This window comes from Macaca fascicularis, chromosome 17 (assembly GCF_037993035.2).
Source record: "Macaca fascicularis isolate 582-1 chromosome 17, T2T-MFA8v1.1".
NCBI classification, from domain to species: domain Eukaryota; kingdom Metazoa; phylum Chordata; class Mammalia; order Primates; family Cercopithecidae; genus Macaca; species Macaca fascicularis.
In genome coordinates this window covers 86,893,087-86,919,838 of record NC_088391.1, presented here as the reverse complement: position 1 = coordinate 86,919,838, position 26,752 = coordinate 86,893,087, and the positions used below count along the sequence as shown (strand labels likewise).

The 26,752-nt window shown below is 36.5% G+C and overlaps 1 protein-coding gene across 12 annotated transcripts in view; it reads left to right on the top strand.

The window, feature by feature from the left end:
* The window catches only part of UGGT2 (UDP-glucose glycoprotein glucosyltransferase 2), a 247,137-nt gene that overhangs the window by 56,284 nt on the left and 164,101 nt on the right, over window positions 1–26,752 (top strand). For all 12 annotated transcript variants that reach the window (XR_006693655.3, XR_012426465.1, XR_012426463.1 and 9 more), the window contains exons 8-12: window positions 1,752–1,852; window positions 8,152–8,251; window positions 10,719–10,779; window positions 21,649–21,740; window positions 24,422–24,572. Coding sequence is in view for 5 of the 12 variants with exons in the window: in XM_045377273.2 (XP_045233208.2) it covers window positions 1,752–1,852; window positions 8,152–8,251; window positions 10,719–10,779; window positions 21,649–21,740; window positions 24,422–24,572 (505 nt within the window). In the remaining 7 variants the exon portion in view is untranslated. The remainder of the gene's footprint in view (window positions 1–1,751; window positions 1,853–8,151; window positions 8,252–10,718; window positions 10,780–21,648; window positions 21,741–24,421; window positions 24,573–26,752) is intronic.

Genomic DNA, 26,752 nt, shown 5'->3' with positions numbered 1-26,752 from the left:
AGTAATACATGTGTTGCCTAAATTATATAAAGAATTTTAGCAGTGAAAGTTACTAAGATGATGATTAAATATTGGTATAGTAGCTCTTATGAACTTATAATCCTATAACTTAAAATGTTGAAAAAGGGAATGTTTAATTCATAGTGAACTTCTTTAAGAAAGAAATGCCATTGTACTTTTACTATCTTGACAATTTTGATTTGTTTTCAAAACATGATCCCACGTTGTAGTAAACCTGTAAGATATTGACACTGTACTATATATATTTATTCATAACTATAAGATTACCATATTTATGTATATTCTGTATTTTTTTATTTGACTTTTCAAAGTCTTCTTGTCTATTGAATATTGAAAATATTTGTTTTCAATGAGACGCCATCTCATGCCAGTTAGAATGGCAATCATTAAAAAGTCAGGAAACAACAGATGCTGGAGAGGATGTGGAGAAATAGGAACGCTTTTACACTGTTGGTGGGAGTGTAAATTAGTTCAACCATTGTGGAAGACAGTGTGGCAATTCCTCAAGGATCTAGAACCAGAAATACCATTTGACCCAGTGATCCCATTACTGGTGTATACCCGAAGGATTATAAATCATTTTACTATAAAAACACATGCACATGTATGTTGATTGCAGCATTATTCACAATAGCAAAGACTTCGAGCCAACCCAAGTGCCCATCAATGATAGACTGGATAAAGAAAATGTGGCACATATACACCATAGAATACTGTGCGTCCATAGAAAAGGATAAGTTCATGTCCTTTGCAGGGACATGGATGAAGCTGGAAACTATCATTCTCAGCAAACTAACACAGGAACAGAAAAACCAAACACCACACGTTCTCACTTAAAAGTGGGAGTTGAACAATGAGAACACATGGACATATGGAGGGGAACATCACACACCGGGGCCTCTCAGGCGGTGGGAAGCTAGGGGAGGAATAGCATTAGGAGAAATACCTAATGTAGATGATGGGTCGATGGGTGCAGCAAACCACCACGGCACGTGTATACCTATGTAACAAACCTGCACGTTCTGCACATGTATCCCAGAACTTAAAGTATGATTTAAAAAAAAAAGGAAAATAATGTATTTTATAAGTTGTACTGACAGTAAAGTTTTTTTTTAAATTGTATCTCTCCATTTAAATCTGAAGTGGCACCATATCTTGATTTCATGAGTGATAGAGGAAAGAAGATTACAGTTTAGATTGTATGTACAGCAAAATACCATTCTACTATATCATTATTTATCTCTCTCTAAAAGATGCCTAGAGATGTTTAACAATGGGTAAAATTATCTTATTTTAGTTTTTTATAAGAATCAAAGATGGAACTTTTCAGAAATAAACTCTGTATGAGGCATTTTTGTCTTTCCTTATAAAGTAGTTTTTATTTTCAATTATAAAAGCAAGGCTTTCAATTTATAAAATGTTAAACAAAAAGTATGTAATATGAAACTGTAAGTCTGCCCTCATCCTTGCATCGCTTACAGTTGACACTAACAATTGAGAATATGTTTCTCCAGATTTTGTTTTGTTTCATATATTTAATAAAAGAGACCTGTATATCTTCCTCATTATTTTTAAGTTCTATGAATATAGCTGTATCACAATTTATGATTATCTTAATGATGAATGATTCCTTTATGTCTAATTACTTGGAATTATTTCAAAAATATGCTGTTTGTATAATGGTTTGTGATAGGTGATGCTATTTAACATCATTTAATATTTTGATGCAGAGAAATATATTCAGATCTTAGAGATAATCTGACAGCATTCCAAAAATACTTGATTGAGAGTAACAAGCAAATGACGCCTTTGAAAGTCTGGGAACTACAAGGTATAGTGTTTTGAGATACTTTAACACAGCATTTTGTTAACTGATCTGTTTTGTTAAATAAGCTTTTATATATCACATGAAACAGATTATTTTTTGGACAGTATGAATGACTAGTGATGTGAATAATATAAATTATGATTTTTTGTGGCAATACCTATTTAATAGATCATCTATCAAGCAAGCTATATTTCTATGTTTGCAAGACTTAAAATTATATGAAGTGAGGTTATTTGATGTTATTTCAAAAGTATATACCGATTTACAGGTTAGTCTGAAGTATTAAATCACATTTTTGGAGACTATAACTGATTAAAAATCCTAACTCATAGGTAAGGAGAAAATGAAACTCAATCTTAGTTTTCTTCTCTTTGAAATTTAGATCCTCTTAAGACTATTGCATGTTTAATTGATAAATTTTTAATGGAAACATCAAATGGAGGACATGCAGTTTTACAAAGTTAGGAACAACTTCTGTGCTGAAAACCTACAAGCACATATTTTGTGAACAAAATTTGATTTGGTTTGGACTTTTAAGTCCTTTTCAATTTGTCATTTTTCTTCTTTATTTGTAATGATTTAGTAGGTCATGGGGACATGTCTTCTTTCTGCATCATCTAACTTTTATCATCTTTTATCAACTTTTTAAAATACAACAGCTTAATAAGCTGTTTTGTTAAATAAGCTTTTATATCTCAGATGATATAGATTATGGACATAGTGATGTAAATAATGACATTACTAAAATAATACTATTCATACTAATACATTCACATACTATTGAATTTGCCCTTTTAAATTCTACCATTCAATAGTTTTTTAGCATATTTTTAGAATGCCACCACTCTTAGCACAGTTGATTTTAGAAAATTCTCATCATCCCCAAAAGAAATTAACATCCTCATTAGCGGTCACTCCTCATTTCCCAACTCCTCAGTTGTAGGCAACCACCAATCTACTTTCTGTTTTTAAAATAACAACTAAAAGGATATTTACAGGCCACTCTCACCAGTATAACTTACTTATACAAATAATATTTTATATTTCATCTGGATTATAGTTTACAGGGTCCTTTCATATAAACTATCTTATTTAAGTGCCAGTTACCACACAGCTAGTAAGTGAAGATTTTGGTCCAAGTTAAATTCTTTATACTGTACCAAATGGTATCTAGGTAAACTTTATATACACTTAACAGAATATTGAATATTACATTTTAAAATTATAGCAGAATGTGCAAGACCCAATCTATTAAGTTTTATAACTTCTGCTATTCTTTACCTACCTAATACAAATGTTCTGTCAACTAAGCCCTATACCATTAGAAAATCAATATATCAATGGAAAAAATCATTCAGCAGAATGAGATTCAAGACCATTGTTATGATAGATTTACTGTAAAGAATCTACCTTTTTGAACTGATAGAATCTATTCTCCCTGGACCCTTCTGGTGTACAGTTTCCTGTTTAATGTCTCATCTAGACCTCATGCTTGGACCTCCTTTTATTATACCACAGCCCTTGTGACTGTTCTTCCACTTGACATCATGATAACACTAAACTGAGTCAGTAGGTTCAAATTAGATAATCTTTCTAAAATGAAAATCTGATTTTGGCGTTGTGTCAAATCAGCCAGCCTTTATCACTTGTACATCCCTGATCGAATAATGGTCTTACATTAGTCCCCACAGGAAAATGTTGGCACACACAAACTAAAAAAGTTTAATAAAGGGACTTTTTACAGAGACAGGCCTGATTGAGGGAAACCAACAAGGAATGGATTCTTCTATTCCAGTATTAGCAACTACAGGGAAACATTTTCTACCCCTAATCTTGAGGGAGCAAGAGGAGGGAGTGGTTACCAAAACCTGGAGAGTGTGTGGAGATAGCTGCTTGACACAGCAGTAGTCCGCCAAGGGACTGCCCTCTGTGACTCAAGAAGGAGGGATCTGGGTAGTAACTATCCAATCCTTATTCTTTTCTTGCTTACTGATCCCATATTAGTGACTTGGATTAACTGAATCTAACTAGAAATCTGAGGGCAAGGGAGCTTATTGATGTTGTTCAGGTAAGCCAGCCTTTTGGGGGCCCGGAGCAGGAAAGAATAGATGCGGAGGGCAAACAAAGTATGCAGTCCTCTTATCTGAGAAAGTTCTGTTTTTCCAAGGCAAATACTTCTGGAGAGACTTGAATGTAAGAAGGGGTTGATAGGACTAGCTAGCCAAGTCATTTGCATTATTAAGGACTGATTTCATGCACATCCTTTAAAAGTATTAAGTTTAAACCCCTTAGCATGGTTTGTAAAGCTCTTCTCTAAGTTCCAATAGAGCTTATATTCCCAAATCCATAATTTCAGATAGTCTCTTTCTAGTATCCTCAATTATTTTTAGTTTTTTTTAATGTCTCTATTTTAGCACTTTAAAAAAATTATTATGTTTTAAGTCTCCTTCAAAATGTTCTCTAAGGTGCCCTTGCTTAATTTAGAAGATTGTAAGTGATGGGGTGTTTTTGAAGGCCTTTAAGCAGAGTATGCATAGTCAGCTTACTTCTAGTTGACTCCCTAATGTCTGTGTAAGATGTATTTGAATGTACTGAAAGCAAGAAATCTAGGTAGACATTGCTGAAGTAGTGGTAGAAGACATATAGGTATTTAAAGGTGAAAAGGAGTCAAAGGTAATTCTAGGATTTCTAGCTTGAGCCTGAGTAGAGAGAATATATAAAACATGTAATCTGGCTTTGGGACTGAATATGGGACTCAGAAATAATGAGACTAGTGTTGAAAGGTTGATTTAAAGTCATTGTAAGATATCTAAATGGTTAGGTTCAGTGGTGGGGTGAGTATCCTGTCCTTAAGCTAAACAGAGAGGATTTCAAAAGTTGAAAATCTTAGCAAAATCATTGCAACAGGGAGAGTGCCCTAGTGTTCATCCACATGTAGAAAGTAAAACTCCTAAGGAAGACATGATGGAATGATGAGAAATGGAGAGCACATTATACAAGCTGAAGGAAATAGATTCTTAAGAAAGAGAAAATGACCAGTACTTTTTATTTGCATGAAATGATCCTATTGCAAAAAGAACCTAGTAGGTAAGGTAAGTACTAAAAATGTCATTGTGTTTGGCAATCGAGATATTAGTGAGCACTGACAGTAGTTTCACTGCAGTACTGGGGACTGGAAACATGTTCAGGTTGAGGATATTCTGTTTGAAGTTACTCAGCTAGTTTTTGATAGAACTAGAATTTGAAGCCTGGAGTGTTGGTCCGTTTTCACACTGCTAATAAAGATATACTCAAGACTGGTAATTTATAAAGATAAAGAAGTTTAATGTACTCACAGTTCCACATGGCCGGGTAGGCATAACAATCATGGCAGAAGGCGAAAGGCATGCCTTACATGGCAGCAGGCAAGAGAGAATGAGAGCCAAGTGAAAAGGGAGACCCTCTATAAAACCGTCAGATCTTGTGAGACTTATTCACTATCATGAGAACAGTATTGGGGAAACTGCCCCCTCCGACCCATGATTCAGTTATCTCCCGCTGACTGGGTCTGTCCCACAACATGTGGGAATTATGGGAGCCACAATTTAAGATGAGACTTGGATGAAGACACAGCCATACCACATCATTCTGCCCCTGGTCCCTCCCAAATCTCATGTCCTCACATTTCAAAACCAATCATGCTTTCCCTACAGTCACCCAAAGTCTTAAATCATTTCAGCATTAACTCAAAACTCCACAGTCCAAAGTCTCACCTGAGACAAGGCAAGTCCCTTCCACCTATGAGCCTGTATAAGCAAGTTAGTTACTTCTTAGATGCACTGGGGGTACAGGCATTGGATAAATATAGCCATTTATCTCCCATTCCAGATGGGAGAAATTGGCCAAAATTTAAGGGCTAACAGCCCCGTGCAAGTCTGAAATCCAGCAGGGCAGTCAAATCTTAAAGCTCCTAAATGATCTCCTTTGATTCCATGCCTCACATCTAGGTCATGCTGATGTAAGAGGTAGGTTCCCGTGGTCTTGGGCAGCTCTGTCCCATGGCTTTGCAGGGTACAACCTCTCTCCTAGCTGCTTTGACAGGCTGGCATTGAGTGTCTGTGGCTTTTCCAGGCACAGGGTGCAAGCTGTCAGTGGATCTGTCATTCTGGGATCTGGAGGATGGTGTCCCTCTTCTCACAGTTCCACTAAGCAGTGCCCTAGTGGGGACCCTGTGTGGGTGCTCTAACCCCACATAAACCTTCCTCACTGCCTTAGCAGAGGTTCTCCATGAGGGCCCCACCCCTGTAGCAAACTTTTGTCTGGACATCCAGACATTTCCATACATCCTCTGACATCTAGGCAGATGTTCCCAAACCCCAATTCTTGATTTCTGTACTTCCACAGGCTCAACACCACGTGGAAGCTACCAAGGCTTGGAGCTTGCACCCTCTGAAGCCACAGCCCAAGCTGTACCTTGGCCCCTTTTAGACATGGCTAGAGCAGCTGGGATGCAGGACACCAAGTCCTTAGGTTGCACACAGCAGGAGGCACCTTGGACCAGTCCACGAATTGATTTTTTTCTCCTAGGCCTCCAGGCCTTTGACGGGAGGGACTGATGTGAAGGTCTCTGACATGCCCTGGAGACACTTTCCCCAGTGTCTTTGTGATTAACATTTGGCTTCTCATTATCTATGCAAATTTTTGCAGCTGGGTTGAATTTCTCCTCAGAAAATGGGTTTGTCTTTTCTATGGCATTGGCAGGTTGCAAATTTTCTGAACTTTTATGTTCTGTTTCCCTTTTAAAGCTGAATACTTTTAACAGCACCCATGTCACCTCTTGAATGCTTTGCTGCATAGAAATTTCTTTTGCCAGATACTGTAAATCATTTCCCTCAAGTTCAAAACAGATCTCTAGGGCAGGGGCAAAATGCCGTCAGTTTCTTTGCTAAAACATGGCATGAGTCACCTTTACTCCAGTTCCCAACAAGTTCCTTATCTCCGTCTGAGACCACCTCAGCATGGATTTCATTGTCCATATCATTATGATCATTTTGGTCAAAGCCGTTCAAAGGTCTCTAGGAAGTTCCAAACTTTCCTACATTTTCCTGTCTTCTTCTGAGCCCTCCAAACTGTTCTAACCTCTGCCTGTTACCCAGTTCCAAAGTCGCTTCCACATTTTCAGGTATCTACTGATACCAAGTAACTGTACAGTTCTACAGTTTAAGACTCACAGTTCTATGTGGCTGGGGAGACTTTACAAAAGAAGGCAAAAGGCACATCTTACATGGTGGTAGGCAAGACAGAATGACAGCTAAGTGAAAAGGGAAACCCCTTATAAAACCATCAGATCTTGTGAGACTTATTCACTACCATGAGAACAGTATTGGGGAGCTGCCCCCATGATTCATTTATCTCCCACTGGATCCCTCCCGCAACACATAGGAATTATGGGAGCTACACTTCAAGATGAGATTTGGGTGAGTACGTAGCCAAACCATATCATCTGGTCTGTGAGACTCTACCATTCCATGTGAGGATACCTTAGGATCATTCCTCTGTAGACTTTGACTCGTCATTTCACGCTGAGAACTCAGGAATAAAACTAGCCTTTCTGTGTTAAACTAGTTATTTTAGTAGTATTTGGTAAACTAGGATTCCACCTTTAGTGAAATATTAAGGAGAAACAATCTGCCTCACTATTAGGTAATGAAAGAATTTAGTTTTAAATCTTTTCTGACTCTTGACAAAGTAATAATACTAAGATTAATTCTTCTGACATATTTGAAACTAACCGCAGCAATACACATTTTTCTTTCTATAAGACTGTTACATCAGATAAAATAATACTAAGTTTAGGATTTTATTTCAGCATAAAGGTAAAACAATGTTGAGAGAGAAAGTGAATGTTTCTGTTTACTGAGTTAAACACAGTCAGGCTTTCTTAAAGGTCTTTTCAGAATTGGCTCTTTAAAGCTCTTTTTATTCCTCTTCGTTATTCTTTTGACTTTTTGTCATATGTTTCTTTTAAGTATAGAAAAAGCTTTGCAAGAGCATTTCTCTTCATATATCTCTCTCTTGAAATTATACTGTAATTTGTGAAAATAATAGGTATTAATCATTCATAAAAGTATAAAGCTTATATTATTTGGAAATAAGTGATAACTTTACATTTAAAACTTCTTAAAAATGCAGATGTAAGAGTTTTAACATGTTTGTATACTAATATTTGGCAAGAAGAATTAAGTCAATTACTTCAATTTCATGGAAATGTCTATAAAGGTCTAATATTATGCTAGATTCCTTAATAATATTTTTCCTTCCAGATCTTAGTTTTCAAGCAGCTTCTCAAATAATGTCCACTCCAGTTTATGATGCCATTAAATTAATGAAAGACATTTCACAGAACTTCCCCATAAAAGCCAGGTATGTTGAAGTTCATTGGTTTCATTGTAGCCAGAACTCTTTCTATTAAATAAGTTTTATGAAAATAGCTGATTTCATTTAAGATGAAGGTGTCAGTTAATTCTAGTATATATAGCTTTTGTGAAATCAGGGCCTCTTTTCATTATTATTATTATTATTATTTTTTATTAGAGCAAAATACTGACTTGTGCATGCATCTGTGTATGCACTGTAAAGTAGAACTCTTGTTAGAGGCAAATAGGAAAAAAATTCCTAAAAATTTTTTGGAAATCATACATAGTAATCTAAGGAAAAACTTGTTTAAGCAATAAATAATGAAGGAGTGTTTTTTTTTCCCCCTTATGGAGGATGATGAAAAGTATTATTGTAAGTAGGAGATCTATGCCCAAAGTACTGCCAAATCATATTCTTACCCTTTCAGAGTCCAAATGATTGGTAATGTCTTAATTGCATGGAATATTGTGTGGAGTACTTTTTTGCCAAGAGGATGTCTAGTTGAACTGCTTCCATGAATACTGATGTTACATTAAACACATATTCCATTTCAATAGGAAATACATTTGTATAGCTTAAAGAGACCAGTGCATGCAATGCAAGTTACAGTGTATTATGAGAATTTGCTATAAAACACAACTTTGATGCAATTGTATTCTGGTTAGGAATGACAGAGTATAAAATGAGCAACAAGTAAAATATGAGTTAGCTTACACTAAAGAGATAAAATATGTGACAAGTCACAGTGCATGTGCAACAACAGTGTTTTATTGAAAGGAACTGGAGAGTAGTCTACTAGCTTAGCATACCTTCCTAAGCATAGAATGATTGCTATGCCTTTTATTGTCTCAAACACTATTTTGTACATTTATTCATAGTACAAATTACAGAATCTTCAATATATGTATTCTTTAATTTTGCAAGTAAATAAATAGTACCTGGTCGGTTACAAGATACCAATAATTTTTTGGTGGTACCTTGAAATAGAGGAGTTTGTCTCCTTATTTACAGATTAAGAATGAATATATTGATATGTCTCTTTCAGTCAACTTTAAACAGTCAGGAATTTGAGAAGTCAGCATTGATACAATAAAACATGAAATATATATGGGTGTGTATAAATGTCATATATGTTTAGCCATAATACTTTTAATTAATGGTCATTATAAAAATTATTAGATCAAATACAAATAAAGTAAAATAACTTTAGTCTTGATCAGACAGTTGATTAGCTCTGTTGTTAAGTCAGTTTAACTGTTCAGAGGTTCTGATGCAAAACTCTGCTGTTAATCTGTGATTAAGAAAAAATCGTAAAATATGCTAACGTTGCATAATGGCTAAATTGTAGGCTTGAGCATATCTCCAAAACCACTTGGTAGACAATCTGTAAATGTATGTTGAAATGAAATATTTGCTAAATAAATGAAAAATTTGCCTTATTAAAGTTTTAATTGTAATTTATCTCAGTGCTGCCAAACTTTAGGAAATAATACATACTTACTGTGGGCTGTTTCAAGGTACACCTTTCTACTTGAGTTTTCCTTAAAGCAGAACTTTGCATTAACAATCTTTTAATGTTTTAATTCTGTTTATAAAATTGACAGATATATAGCTAGCCATGTTTAGGAATTATCAAGTTGAATACAGTCCATAGGAACTGTATTTTAAACATTTCTGCTGTCTTTATAAGTGAATTTATAAACTCTTCAAGAGTAAATAGGCTGGGTGCAATGACTTGCATCTCTAATTTCAGCACTTTTGGGAGGTTGCAGTAGGAGGTTCACTTGAGGCCAGGAGTTTTAGACCAACCTGGGCAACATAGCAAGACTCCATCTGTAGAAGAAAATTTAAAAATAGCTGGGTGTGGTGGTGTGTACCTATTGTCCTAGCCAGTTGAGAGGCTGAGGCGGAGAATCACCTGAGCCCAGGAATCCGAGGCTGCAGTGAGCTGTGATCATGCCAATGCAGTCCTGCCTGGGTAGAAGAGTGAGACTCTGTCTCTAAAAAATTTTTTTTAATAAAAAAGTTGAAAAAACTGAAAAGAGTGAATAATGTAAAGCCATGATTTCAGTTTTTTTAGAACATTTCTACTCTGGTAAGATCCCAGGTAACTAAAATTCTTCATGTACATATATTCATGTACGTATGCATTGGTAATTTCATGAAAAATTTCTCTATTGGACAAAACAACACAAAGCAGCTTTTTCACTCAAAAAATAAGTCGTCGTAAATGATGACAATCCATACTGCATACAGCTAGTACACAGGAAATTTTGAGAGCCTCCGTTCCACTTGAACCAAATCCTTTTGTCAAATGATAGCTAAATTAGACCATATGGAAATGTACACTTTTCAGTCACCAAGCATTTGGAGTTTTTAGCTCCCTATCCAGAGTATTAGATTACATTGAATTATATAGATAAGGTCTAAACATTTAAAGAAGGATCAATTATATTAGTATTCATTTTTCCAGATCTCTAACCAGAATTGCTGTAAATCAACATATGAGAGAAGAAATACAGGAAAATCAAAAGGTTTGTTTGAATTCGTTTTTAAAAACATTTACCCCACTAATATCACTGTTTCTGACTTTGGATCTTCAATATTCATACCAAAAAGGAAATGGTAATTTGTGCTTTTTTGATTATTAAAACAGTCTAGGTTCTTCCATTTTTATGCTCAGCTACATGAGCGTTTAATCAGCCAGTCTTTCCTGACATATCTTCTACTTATTTCACAGTATATTCCAGAATTTCTTCTGAGGTAGTATGGTTTTCTTCATAGGATGAAGAATAAAGGCTGTGAGTTAATTATTCTGTTTCTTGTCATTAGTTTTGTTTAAAAGCTTGTCAAGACTGAGTCAGTGTTAGACCATTGGAACGTTACTAGAATCCTATAGCAGATAAAATACAATTTATCACTGGTTTGATAAGATTGTGCCAGTGGTCTCTGTAATTATCCATAGAACCCAAATAATTCTAGTTAATACTTGTAAAGTGCTTACACCACGCCTGGCTTTATTACATAGGACTGGTTTGGCTTTAAGTAGTATCATACCAGGCTCACAGGGCCCTAAATAGTAGGAGTTCATTTTTCTGACTTCTTATCTGTATTTAAAGCCAAAAGAGGCAGGAAGGATGGTGCCAACCACATTCATCCTCACTAAAGCCTTCTTGGAACATTTTACTGGTTTCTGTCTCATTGGTCAGGATTTTGTCATGTGGCCATCTTAGGCTGTGAGGGAAGCTAGAAAAGCTAGTGTTTACTTTTCTAGTAACGAAGCAAAGGAGAAGTGGCTTGGGTATGGTGCTAACTTAGCCCAGCCAGCAGTGCCCATCATATTGAGACAGAGTGAGCTGTCAACAAATGTCAGCTGTTTTGATGATGACAACTACAGTGATGAAAAAGATGAAGAAAAAGATGCATAGTTCATTGGAGAACAGGTATTAGGAACCACAACACATCATTCCTACCTGGGACATTCTTGGCTTCATTGACCACCTTACAAATTCCTGTGTATCCTTCAAAACGGATTTGTGGTATTGGTCCGTTCTATGATGTTCCTAATTGCTCTTACCATTCTTCATGCAGAATGGATTGTTTTCTGACACACAAAGGAGTGGGTTTGGGAGCAGAGGCTTAATACACAAAAGAAAGAAAGGAGAACAGCTCTCTCTCTCTTGTGAGAGAGAGGGGCCCCTGAATGGGAATTCGGACTGGCTACAGAGTGCACTGGATTTTACAAATAGGCTTGAGGAGGTGGTGTCTGATTTACATAGGGCCCACACATTGGTTGGACCAGGTGTGATGTTTTACATAATGCATGGGGAAGGCTGACCACTCCACCCTATTATGCAAATGGACTTTCCACTTGGCTGCTGTCATGTTGTCTGCTTCTCGCTGTACACGTGGGCTGGAAAGAAGGGAAGATGGAGCTGCTGTTTTGAACATGCCGGGTCCCAGGTAGCCTTTTCCTGCTAGGACAGTGCCAGCATTTACCTATGCAAGCTTCTAGCTTTCTTGCCTATGTCTGCAGCTCGATTTTACAGGCTGTTCTTTGTTAGAAAATAAAATGATTTGGGGGCTGCTTTTCATTAAAAGGAAAACCTTGCCGAGGACTCACTATCTGCCTAAATAATTTCTTCCTAACTGCTCTATCAGAACCATGCTGGCAACCTGACTATGCCAGCTTACTCAGGGCCACTATGGCCACTGCTGCCATCACCTTTTCTACCTGTCAGCCATTTGGAATTGTCAGTGAAAGAGTTTTGAAATGAGCTTTGACTGCAGAGCAAGAAATCTTGAACTTAGTAAGCTGAATAATCATGACACTGCAGATAGTCTTCTTGATCACCTACTTCTTTCAGAGAACACTGATAAGAGAAAGACAAGGATGATAATGTCTTTCATTTAACTTATCTAGGGTAAATGGGTGTTTGGACTAGCAGTCCATGTTACCCACTAGCTCATGGAATGTGGGAGAAGTAATTAAACAAACTGGAGTTCCAACCTTGGGGAAGAGGGTGGTTGTGATGAGAAGGTAAAAAAATCTTGGATTGTTCATTGCAGTTGCATTGCATATGGATTGGACACGAGAAAGCCGTGGAAGTGTGTTACTGTTACGGCATCTATGCATACAAACCAAAAAGTACATTTCCTGCAAAACATGTAAACAAAATGTTCACCGAAAAAAGAAAAAAATAATAATGCTCTTTTTTTTTTTTTTTTTCTCATGCTGCAGTTTATTTAAATGCCAGGTCAGTTGCTCCAGTGTAAATTACACTTTTAAGGATTTACTTAAGAAATTTGAAGGATTTTCCTCTGGGTCTGGGACTAAACTAAAACAAAAGTGTCTTAAGCATAATTGTTCTCACTCCTGGGGTTCTGCAGAGCTCCTGGCTTTGCTTAAGGAGATAAAAAGGATATGACCTTCAAGCAGAGGAGATAAGAAACACTTAAAAACAAAACAAAACAAAAACAAACAAAAGAAAACATCCTGCCCCCAAATATAAAAGGAAACAGGAATAATCTTTTTGAGATGGAGTCTTGCTCTGTCACCCAGGCTGGAGTGCAGTGGCGTGATCTTGGCTCACTGCAGCCTCTGCCTCCCGAGTTCCAGCGATTCTCCTGCCTCAGCCTCCTGGGTAGCTGGGATTACAGGTGCATGCCACCACACCCGGCTAATTTTTATATTTTTAGTAGAGACGGGGTTTCACCATGTTGGCCAGGCTGGCTATGAACTCCTGACCTCAGGTAATCTGCCCGCCTTGGCCTCCCAAGAATCTTGATTCCAAAGTGACACCCAGCTCTGAAGAGCACACACTATGGATGCCGGGCTGCTCCATCTTCCCACTAGAGGGCACCAAGGCTTTAGTTAAAAACCAAGCCAAACCCAAACCATCTCCTTCGATCAGTTGTTTGTTTTAATTTCAGTAGGTTTTTTGGGAACAGATGGTGTTTGGTTACATCAGTAAGTTATTTAGTGGTGATTTCTGAGATTTTGGTGCACCCATCACCTGAACAGTGTACCCTGTACCCAATATGTGGTCTTTGATCCCTTGCCACCCCTTGCCCTTTCCCCCGAGTCCCCAAAGTCCAATGTATCATTCTTATGCCTTTGCATCCTCATAGGTTATCTCCCACATGTAAGTGAGAACATATGTTTGGTTTTCCATTCCTGAGTTACTTCACTTAGAATAATAGTCTTCAATTCCATTCAGGTTGTGCAAATAACATTATTTCATTCCTTTTTATGGCTGAGTAGTATTCCTATTCCATGGTATATATAGGGCATATTGGCTGATTCCATATTTTTGCAATTGCATATTGTTCTGCTATAAACAGGCGTGTGCAAGTATCTTGTTCATGTAATGACTTTTTTTTTCCCCCTCTGGGCAGATACCTAGTAGTGGGATTGCTGCATCAAATGGTAGATCTACTTTTAGGATCTCCACATTGTTTTCCATAGTGGTTGTACTAGTTTACATTCTCACCAACTGTGGAAAAGTGTTACCTTTTCACCACATCCATGCCAACATCTATTATATTTTCATTTTTAAAAAATTATGCCTATTCTTGTAGGAGTTAGGTGGTATTGCATTGTGGTTACGATTTGCATTTCTCTGATCATTAGTGATGTTGAACATTTTTCCAAATGCTTGTTGGCCATTTGTAGATCTTTTGAGAATTGTCTAATTCATGTCCTTAGCCCACTTTTTGATGGGATTTTTTTTCTTGCTGATTTGAGTTCTTTGTAGATTCTGGATATTAGTCCATTTTCGGATGTGTGGATTGTGAAGATTTTCTCCCACTCTGGGCTGTCTGCAAACTCTGCTGTGCTTTTTAATTTAAGGTCTTTAAATATATAATAACAACCTTTCCTTACTCATAATAAGAAAAATACAGATCAGAATTAAACTGAGAAAGATTCATTTCAGAAAGGTGGCAGGGCATTCTGTGAGCAAGTTGGTTTGTTTGTTTTTTTTTTTTTTTTTTTGCTTAAGAGACCAGGGGAAATGACAATATGTATTTACCTATTACAGTTTTTACATGAAGAAATACTAGAGGATGAAAAAGAAACTTTGGGGGAAAATTTTTGCCTATAAGAGCCAGGGATGAAACGGGTGAAGGGTGCCGGGATTGGCATAATTCTTCTGGTGTAGCTTTTTATAGTTTTTGACTTGGGACTCAGGCAAAGATTATTAAAAAAATATGACTATGCTCAAGTTGTATAACTGAATTGGAGTTTGGTTTTATTTAGGAGACAACTGCTTTAACTCCAGAGTACAGCAAATTTTCTTTGGAAGTTCATAATTGTTGTTAATTTGCTGTGAATGGCCATAATCTGCTTTTGGTGATTTTAAATTGTCAACCCAACATATGTCTTTATTGTTTACTGCAAGAACTGTTAAACTATAGGCCATGACATTTTTTATTTGCTTCAAAATAAAATGAGGATTTGATCAGGTGGTCAGGTAACTTTTTTTGATTCAGCAGAGTGGAACAAATAATTTCAATTACATAATTGCTTAATGAACCAAATGCAGATACTTGAATTAACTAAAATGCAGATATTAAAATAAAGGATTGCACCATACCCAAATAAATGTTCATGTTGCTTCTAATTATTTCTAACTACTTTGTGTGAAAATTTTACAGAGTTCTGGAGACATTACCTAGATTAGAACATCATCTCCAAAACTACATCTGTAAATCATATTTTTAGAGTCTTATTTTGTGTTATTCCGTATTCTAAAAATTACAACCTTTCTATTAAGATTTTTATCTGATTTGACTTCAAATTTTAATTGTAAAGAATGAAACAAGACCCCCATCTCACACCATTTACAAAAATCAAATTAATAGGGGTTAAAGACTTAAATGTGAGACCTGAAACTATGAAACTACTAGAAGAAAACATTGGGGAAAGGCTTTAGGACATCGGTCTATGCAAAGATTTCTTGAGTAAGACCTGAAAAGCACAGGCAACCAAAGCAGTTTGGACAAATGGGATCATATCAAGATAAAAATGTTCTGTACAGAGAAGGACGCAGTCAACAAAGTGAAGAGAAAATCTACAGAATGGGACAGAGTATTTTCAGATTATGCAATAGTCAAGGGATTAATAACCAAAATATATAAGGAGCTCAAACAACAGCAAAACAATGAATAATTTTAAAGTAGGCAAAAAATTTGAATAGACATTTCTCAAAAGAAGGCATACAGATGGCCAACAGTGATGCTTAACATCACTAATCATCAGGGAAATGCAAATCAAAACCACAATGGGATAGTGTCTCACCCATTAAAATGGCTTTTATCTTTTTTGTAGGTTTACTCTTTTTTAAATTAAAATTTTAATTTTACTTTAAGTTCTGGGATACGTGTGCAGAACATGCGGGTTTGTTACATAGGTATTTGTGTGCCATGGTGGTTTGCTGCTATCAACCCATCATCTAGGTTTTGAGCCCTGCATTCATTACGTATTTGTCCTAATGCTCTCTTTCCCCTTGCCCCCCACCCCCTGACAGGCCACACGTGTCCATGTGTTCTCATTGTTCAACTCCCACTTTTAAGTGAGAACATGTGGTGTTTCGCTTTCTGTTCCTATGTTAGTTTGCTGAGAATGATGACTTCTAGCTTCATCCATGTCCCTACAAAGAACGTGAGCTTATTCTTTTCTATGACTGTATAGTATTCCATGGGGTACATGTGTCACATTTTCTTCATCCAGTCTATCATTGATGAGCATTTGGGTTGGTTCCAAGTCTTTGATGTTGTAAACAGTGCTGCAGTAAACATGTGTGCGTGTGTCTTTATAGTAGAATGATTTATAATCCTTTGAGTATATACCCAGTAATGGGATTGCTGGGTCAAATGGTATTTCTAGTTCTAGATTCTTTAGGAATCAACACTGTCTTCTATAATGGTTGAACTAATTTAAACTCCCATCAACAGAGTAAAAGTGTTCCTATTCTTCACATCCTCTCCAGCATCTGTTGTTTCCTGACTTTTTAATGATCACCATTCTAACTGATGCGAGATGATATCTCATTGTGGTTTTGATTTGCATTTCTCTAGTGTTGATGAGCTTTTTTTCATATGTTTGTTGGCTGCATAGAAGTCTTCTTTTGAGAAGTGTCTGTTCATTTCCTTCGCTCACTTTCTGATGGGGTTGTTTTTTCTTGTAAATTTGTTTAAGTTCCTTGTAGATTCTGGATATTAGACCTTTGTCAGATGGGTAGATTGCAAAGATTTTCTCCCATTCTGTAGGTTGCCTGTTCACTCTGATGATAGTTTCTTTTGCTGTGCAGAAGCTCTGTAGTTTGATTAGATTCCATTTGTCAATTTTGGCTTTTGTTGGAATTGCTTTTTGGTATTTTAGTCATGAAGTCTTTGCCCATGCCTATGTCTTGAATGGTATTGCCTAGGTTTTCTTCTAGGGTTTTTATGGTTTTAGGTTTTCATTTAAGTCTTTAATCCATCTTGAGTTAATTTTTGTGTAAGGTGTAAGGAAGGGGTCCAGTTTCTGTTTTTTGTATATGACTAGCCAGTTTTCCCAGCACCATTTATTAAATAGGGAATCCTTTCCCCATTGCTTGTTTTCATCAGGTTTGTCGAAGATCAGATGGTTGTAGATGTGTGGTGTTGTTTCTGAGGCCTCTGTTCTCTTCCTTTGATCTATATGTCTATTTTGGTGCCAGTACCATGTGTTTTAGTTACTGTAGCCTTGTAGCATAGTTTGAAGTCAGCGTGATGCCTCTAGCTATGTTTTTTTTGCTTAGGATTGTGTTGGCTATACGGGCTCTTTTCTGGTTCCATATGAAATTTCAAGTAGTTTTTTCTAATTCTGTGAAGAAAGTTGATGGTAGCTTGATGGGAATAGCATTGAATCCATAAATTACTTTGGACAGTATAGAAAATGGCTTTTTTCTAAAACATAAAAAATAACAGATTCTGGCAAGGATACAGAGAAAGGGGAACCCTTGGACACTCTTGGTGGGAATGTAAATTAGTAAAGCCACAATGGAAAACAGTAGAGAGGTTCACAAAAAAATGAAAAATAGAATTACCATATGATCCAGGAATCCCACTGCTGGATATATACCCAAAAGTAAGGAAATTAGTATATCAAAGAGATATCTGCACTGCCATATTTATTAAAGCACTATTTACAATAGCTAAAATATGGAATCAATGTAGGTGTCCATTAATGGATGGGTGGATAAAGGAAATTTGGTACATGGACACAATGGAATATTATTTTGTCATAAAAAAGAAATCCTGTCATCTGCAGCAACAATAGAGGACATTATGTTAAGTGAAATAAACCATACACAGAAAGAGATACACTGCAAGTTATTACTCATATGTGAGAGTTAAAAACACTGATCTTATGATGGTAGAGAGTAGAATGATGGTTATTGGAGGCCGGAGAAGATAAGGAGGGGTTGGTTAGTGGGTACAAAAATACAGTCAGGAAGAAGATCTATTCATTAGCATAATAGAATGATTATAGTTAACTTTAATTTATTGGATACTTTAACTAGAAGAGTGGATTTGGAATGTCCCCTACATTAAGAAATGGTAAATATTTGAGATGATGGATATCCCAGTTACCCTGATATGATCATTACACATTATATGCTTCTATCAAAATATCACAAGATCTCCTTAAATTTATGTACAACCATATGTACCCATAAAAATTAAAAATAAAATTTTTAAGAAAAATTTAAATGTCAGAGTGCGTATCATTTAACCTTAGGAACACCCAAACATGTTTATAAACCATTTTAACATTGCAAATTTCAACCAGTCTTCTGAGATCCAATCATTTGGAATTTCTTTAGCTTCAGGTAATAGCTCAGCTCCATTGGTTATTAAAGAGACATGTTAGAATAAATGGGTTCCCTCTTCTTTAAGAAAAAATGAGCTTATATTTCTCAATTAGTATTTGCATTTATTTCTGCTCAAGCCTAAGAGTGCTACTAGTTTAATTGCACTTTAAATACAAAAATCTAAGTTTTTTGGACCATAAATATAGTATGAAATCCAGCTCCAAACCCATGTAAAAATAAGCTAGAGGCCATGACTTCATTTGGGAGTTATTCTTCCTCCACCAAGAACCAAAGTGAGATAGACAAATTTCTGTGCTGTTACTGCAGGGCATTTTGTTTTCTAATTCACCTTTTCACCATAAGTGTAGCACTTTATGTGTGCATAAGGATCTCTTTGATCCTATACCCTGTTCGATGTGGGTCCTGGATTTAAATTTCCTGTTCTTCTGAGATTGGCCCTTAAAAACGCAAGTCCTAGGTCATCTAGGAAGCTCTAAATTTCCTCCAGGCAAGGTCTTTAGTGTTTATTTACATCGCTGTATTCATAACCTACTTACTCTCTGTCCTTAGGTGAATACTTTCTTCAACTCTGAGCCACATTTAGGGGACACTTTCCATATTTATTTATTTTTTTGAGACAGAATATCACTGTGTCACCCAGGATGGGGTGCAGTGGTGTGATCTCAATTCACAGCAACCTCCACCTCCCCGACTGAAGCAACTCTCTTGCCTCAGCCTCCCAAGTAGCTGGGACTACAGGCATGCACCACCACGCCCAGCTAATTTTTCTATTTTTGTTAGAAAAAGGGTTTCATCATGTTGGAAAGGTTGGTCTCGTACTCCTGACCTCAAGTGATCTGCCAGCCTCAGCCTCCCAAAGTGCTGGGATTACAGTTGTGAGCCACCGCACCCAACCTCATTATTAATATTTTAATCTAGCATTTTGGTGCTTTCTTTTAGTAAGAGAATTTTTGGATCTTTGGTTCTTCATGTTGCTAGAAATTGAATTCTTACTCCTCATTTAAGAAAGGCCACCTTAAATTACATACTCAAATATACACTAGTTTTTCAGGACTTAAGACCAACTCTCTGGGGCAGAGGAAAGAGAAGAATTTGTAAGTACTAATCTCCAATAGACAAACCTCTTCTCTCTAACAGTGTTTCAGCAAGCAGATTTGCTGAGTTCAGTCTCTTACCTGTTTTCTGAGCATTATTGTTCAAGGCACTGGGCCTGACAGAAACAGTCTTGAGGGATTTAGCAATTTAGTATGGATCTGCGTGCTTGGTGTACTTTCTGTTTATAATTGAGCTCCACTGAAACGAATGTATGAGGTGCTGGAGAAAGCTTCAGTCAGGATGTGTGAAGTTTCAATGCCAGATTGGGGGAAAACAGCAGGAAATACAAATTTACTAGGCATCTGTAGATTTTGAAGTTGGAATATAGATTTCTTAGTTAAGTAACTTTGATAGAAAGGCACATCTAAAGTAGCTAAAGACAAATAAAAATTTTACCTCTGAACCTTTTCATATTAGGGTTGAGTCTTCTGCCAGTATTCTGTATAAAACAAGGGGAAGTACTTTCTGTTAAGTTCCTCCTCTCCCTCCTCTGTGTGTAGCTCATCTGTTAAGTGATAATCATACAGAAAAACTCACCATTGTCAAGCTTTCTCTGAATCTCTTCAAGTTAGTTGCTTCCTTTGCCTTTACAGAGTAGATCACACAAGTCCCTATTATGTGACTTATTACATGATGTCATTGAAATACACTGGTTTTTTTTCCTCCTAAATCTGTTTGACTACCCTGATAATAACAGCTTTCATTTGTGAGCACTTTATAGGCGACAAGACATAGATATATATTACATTTGAACTATAGCAAACCTGTGAGATAGATATAATTATTCCCATTTGATAGAAGAGGAAACTGAGGATTGTAAAAGTGATTTGAACTTGCCCAAATCTTAATAGCTAGTGAGTAGAAAGATCAGGATTAAACCAGGCACGATCCTCACACTGTGATCTTGACAGCTGTACTGAATACTCACACTGTGATCTTGACTACTTTGCTTTAGTGACAAGAACAACCCCTTTTTTACTTTTGTTACTGCTCTAGTGCCTGGAGATGTTTCTAGAACATACCAGGCACTCAGGAAATGTTTACTGAATGAAAGACAGTGAAAATTCAAATACAGCTTTAATGGAAACTTTCATGAATTTAGAGTGAGCTCCAAATATTTACACATACTCCAAAGTTTTACTTTTGGCATATCATTGCTTCAAGAAATAGGAATGTGCCAGCTATCAAATTGTATATGTGTGTATACACACACTATATGAAATGTAGATAAGTAATTATTGTAACATTAGAACTGTACTATCATGTACTGTAAAATCACAATATTCAGCTATTGAATTTTATCTCTAATCTATCTAAAGATTTCCCCCATCACTGAGATCAGGGCTGGGCAAACTACTACCTTTAGGCCAAATATGGTCTGCCACCTATTTTTATAAATAAAAGCTTAATTTTTATTTTATATTTATTATTTATTTTATTTACTTTTTTGATAAGGAGTTTCGCTCTTGTTGCCCAGGCTAGAGTGCAATGGCGCAATCTTGACTCACTGCAACCTCTGCCTCCTGGAATCAAGTGATTCTCCTGCCTCAGCCTCCCAAGAAGGTGGGATTACAAGCAAGTGCCACCACACCTGGCTAATTTTTTGCATTTAGTAGAGATGGGGTTTCACTATGTTGGTCAGACTGGTCTTGAACTCCTGACCTCAGGTGATCCACCCACATCGGTCTCCCAAAGTTCTGGGATTACAGGTGTGAGCCATCATGCCTGGTCTAAAAGTTTAATTTTTACAATAAACATTGCCGTGCCCATTTGTTTACATAGTATCTAAAGATACAAAGGCAGAGATCAGTAGTTGCAACAGAGACTGTATGGCCTATCAAACCTAAAATATTTACTCTCTGACTCTTTATAGAAATATATGGTGACCCCTAATATAGATCACTGTTGTTTTATCACTGGTTAACCATTGCTTTGCTCTACTTCAAGGATCTTCGAGATAGATTTAAAATTCAGCCAGGTGATGCTCGTCTGTTTATAAATGGCCTTCATGTTGATATGGATGTTTATGACCCTTTTAGGTAAGTATTAAATTATTGCTATAAATGAACTCTGGTTTATATAAATGTAAACATTGAAGTCAAAATATGGAGATCACTTTAAAGATAAATCAAATACATGTTTTTGATTGTACAAAACAGCTTTATTCTACCAAAATGAGCAAGCCCAAAGTGTCTTAGATTATCAGAACTGGGAGAAACAGTCAAGATATTTGTTTGGATGAGTGTTAGACCTATAATTACTTTGTTATTCTAAACTGTCTTTTATTGAAGAGTAGATTGATGATTTAGCAGAGAAGTTATTTGGAACTGGACTGAACAACCAGAGACCAGTTAGGAACTGAAGTCAACGTGGGGTATTTCCCCAGAAGAGAGAAATTGACAGGAGGAATTTAAAGTGCTTATGTATGAATGCCAGATGCTATCTGGTTTCTTGTCTGAAAAAAAAAATTACTGAAAATTTTTTTGCTCAGAATTTTGAACAGGACAGAATTAGGAAGTCCTTGCTTTATCAATGGTCACTTGCCCAAAATTAAAGTTGTGGGCCAAACAGAAGAGTTACTTTTATAGAAAAACATAAAACTACATTAAAATTAATATTTGAAACATTAGATGAACTTAGGAAACATGATGCTTTAGTTCAGATATTCAGTTTTAATTCAATTGAGTATACTTTTGTTGAAGTGAAATTATTTGAATTGTTTATTTAAATTCTGTTTCTTTACCAGTTTGAAAATATGTTGGAAAATATATCGGAAAGACTGAGGAGTAGTTTTACTGAACATTTTTAACAGTTTTATCTCAAATGGGGCTTTTCTCTTTAGTTACTTGAATTCTTGGACCTAGTATTGGAAAAATAATAACCTACACATAGAAATACACATAGAAAGAGTAGAGAAGTTTTTACATGCTAGCCTGTAAATGTCAGGGGAACAAAAATTACGTCTGTGCTCAGGAGCAGTGAAAACAGGTTTAAAGGAAGTAGTGAAATGGTGTGTAGATTTTAGAAAGTTTTCTAAGGTAGTGTATGAGGAAATTTTTTGGCAGGAATATTTTCACACAGGATTTAGGAAGGCTGTAGGTTATTAAAAAAGTAAAACTCCCAGCTCCTACGTCTGGTCATTAGAGATTTGCAGGATGTGTGCTACATTTTTATTCCTCATCGATTTGATCACTAGTTAGGGCTACTATGATTCTCTTAAAAGAGGAAGAGACAATATGTGAGAACATTTATATCTTCTGACATTTTTGAGGATAGCATAATCAAAAAAATCCTCAGAAAAAGATCAGAGGATGTGGAATAAAATTAATGCAAAGAGGAAGATGAATGAAAGAAAATAAGAAAATGGAAGGAAAATGTCGTATTACAGAGACATTACACATAGAGAGGTTTGATGCAACCAATATGTTGGAATTGTCCAAGTGGGGAAAGAAAAGGAGTAAGGAATTATTTTGTGCTCCCTTCCTATCTCCTGTCAGTGTTGCATTACTGGGTTGTGAAAAACCAATAACAGCCGGGCGCGGTGGCTCACGCCTGTAATCCCAGCACTTTGGGAGGCCGAGGTGGGCGGATCACGAGGTCAGGAGATTGAGACCATCCTGGCTAACCCAGTGAAACCCCGTCTCTACCAAAAATACAAAAAATTAGCCAGGCGTGGTGGCGGGCGCCTGTAGTCCCAGCTACTCAGGAGGCTGAGGCAGGAGAATGGCGTGAACCCGGGAAGCAGAGCTTGCAGTGAGCCGAGATTGCACCACTGCACTCCAGTCTGGGCCACAGAGCGAGACTCCGTCTCAAAACAAAACAACAACAACAACAACAAAAAACCAATAACATGCGCCATACATGGCCCAGCCCTTCTTGCTCTGACACTGAGAGTAGTGGGAGGAGCCAGAGCCTCTATGGGTTAGGATTAGATCAGCATTGATTCTATAAAGGCCTACATCTCACCCCAAGGAAGGCTGAGACCGTAGGAACATGTGGTACTGACTGGGGAGAAAGGCAAGTAGGACTGATGAAGTACGTAAGCAGGGTCTTATGTATCTACATTAGAACATTCTGTTCTAGCCCATTGAAGGAGTCCCTTTTATATTTTTGCCTCTGAATAGTCGCCTCAGGCACAGACTTGATGAAGAATAGTTTAAACATTTAGATTCCCCAATTTGTTGTCAGTGGGGTTATTATTGATGTTGTTGTTTACAGTAATACTTTCTATTATGTTTAAGTACTGTCAAATTATATGTAATAAGAAATTTAAATTTGTATTCAAACACATGTGAACTTCATGCTTTAATGGGGCTTCCTGTGTATTAGAATTTTATACTTTATGTCTTGTTCAATCCTATGTCATTTTTGTAGTAGGTTTGTCAAAAGAGTGACCTAATGGTTTTTTTTCTCATTTTTGGCTTTCTCAGGGCTGATCATGTCCTCACTACTTTGATAAAGAATACAATAGTCTTTGTTGTTTTATCTTTTATATAATAATAAGCTTTTACTACCACTAAAAAAATTATGTAAGTTTACTCTGGATAATTAATTAGAACTATTTGCCTTATTTCTTAATGAATTTAATATATTTTTCCTGCTATTAATGAAGATACCAAAAATTCTCGTTTCTAATGCTTTAAGAAATCTGTCAAACTTTAAAAGATTTGTTTTTAATTTGGAAAAATCAAAATAAAACTTTTTTTCTTTGAATATATAGTATTTTGGATATGCTGAAATTAGAAGGAAAAATAATGAATGGCCTTCGCAATCTTGGGATCAATGGGGAAGATATGAGCAAATTTTTAAAATTAAATTCACACATTTGGGAATATACTTATGTATTAGATATTCGACATTCTTCTATAATGGTAAGTGCTTATGCTATTCCTTGTACTAAAACCTGTAGTATACTTAAGGCTTAACATAAAACGAAGTATTGGCAGGCCTGACAATAAATGTCAGCATTTCGGAACAGTTCTCAGTGAAAAGAGAAAGTAAAATTATAGACCCATCTCCTCTCCCACTTGCAGCTTCCTTCTCCTTCTTCATAGTCTCTGTTTTCATAGTCTCTGTCACAAGAATACCTACTCACTCTCATTCAGTGTCCTTTCCACCTTCAGAGAAGACAACAGAATAACCACATGAACAGTAACAGCAAGACACCAAATAGTTAAAATCTGAGGTGTATAAAAGTGCTACCTTAACATGATGAAAGTCCTGCCTAAACAATTTGCAGTGGCCTCCAAAGATTCTGGTGTGTGTATTACAGCCAAGTGATTTTTTGGAAAAAAAAAAAAAAAAAAAGATCATATCACCCTTTCTTGCTTAAGCAGAGAAGTGGTCTTCAGTATGGCCTGTGAGGCTGCAGATGGCTGCTCTCACCTTTCATTTCTTAGACTGTGAAACATTCTTTTCACCACTATCCTTTATCTCATGCTTAGAAAGCACTTTTTCTTTTTTTTATCCAGTTAACTCCTATTCGTTTTTCAAACTTAGGTTGAAAAGCCCTTTCTGAGAGAAACTTTCCTTAACAATCCAGATGATTTTTCAAATTATGTTAGAGAATCCCTGGAGACTACCCTCTAATCCAGTGATTTGCTAGAAGGACTCACAAGACTCAGAAGTTGTTATATTCATGGTTATGGCTTAGTAGAGCAAAATGATGTGAAAAAATTAGCAGGGGTGAAGTCCAGCATAAGCCAGGGTATAAGCTTCCAAGAGTTCCCTGCTAGTGGAGTTGTATGCTTAATATGATATGTGACAGTATATGCAAAGTGCTACATACCAGGGAAGCTCACTTACTTGAGCCTGAGTTCAAGATTGTGAGAGACGATCCATCATGTAGACATACAGTGGCTCTCTGTACCTGCCGTCATTGGCTGAAGCTCCAAACTGAGGAAAAGCAGGTGTTTATTATAACTCAGATTGTACAAACTCTCTAGACAAACTGCTGGAACTGCTGCAGCATGGCTTAGGGTCCTAACTGTGCAAAACACTCTTTTTATCAATCAGAACATTCCAAGAACTTAATTACCAGGACTCAGTCAAGAGACAGTTGTGTAAACAGACCCTTCTTGGGAATATCCAAGGTGTGAGCAACCCAAGCCTGTTGAGTTAACCCTTTCTCACACACAAACACACACACACACACACGTTTAATATGTGATTCTTCATACATATGCACATGTATAGGTGTATGCACATGTATTAGGCCATTCTTACATTGCTGTAAAGAAATACCTGAGACTGGGTAATTCATAAAGAAAAGAAGTTTAATTGACTTACAGTTCTGCAGGGTTTATAGGAAGCATGGTGCCAACATCTGTTTGGCTTCTGGGGAGGCCTCAGGAAGCTTTTATTCACAACAGAGGGCAGAGAGGGAGCAGGTATCTCATACGGCAAGAAAAGGAGTGAGAGAGAATGTTGGAGGGTAGGTGCCATACATTTAAACAACCAGGTCTTGCTAGAACTCACATCACAAAGACAACACCAAGACATGAGGGATCTGCCCCCATGACCCAACGCGTCCTACCAGGCCCTACCTCTGGCATTGGGGATTACAATTCAACATGAGATTTGGGTGGGGACAAGTATCCAAATTATATCACATATACATATATGTCAGAACTATTAATCCCTTTGTATACTTAGCACTGTTATAGTTTTACATTTATCCTGTGATGCTGTTATATCTGTTTCTTATTAGACTATATATGAAGTTCTTGAAGGTAGACATTTGTTTCATTTTTTTTTCTCTTATCATTATGTCCCTGGTTTTAGTAGGTACTCAATAAATATAAATATTCCCTAAATGAATAAGTATTTATCTGGAAACAACAAAAAACATCATTTTTAATGATGAAACTCTGGAAGCATTACAATTACAAACATGATCAATATAATTATCCTTATGACTTAATATTATTATAAAAGGAGTAACTATTAGAAATGAGAATAAAAGTGTTGCATGACAAGATGGTATAACTGAAACTCCTCAAAGCTACTGTAGTTAATTAAAAGCTTTAATAAAATGGGTTTGAAGTGATAG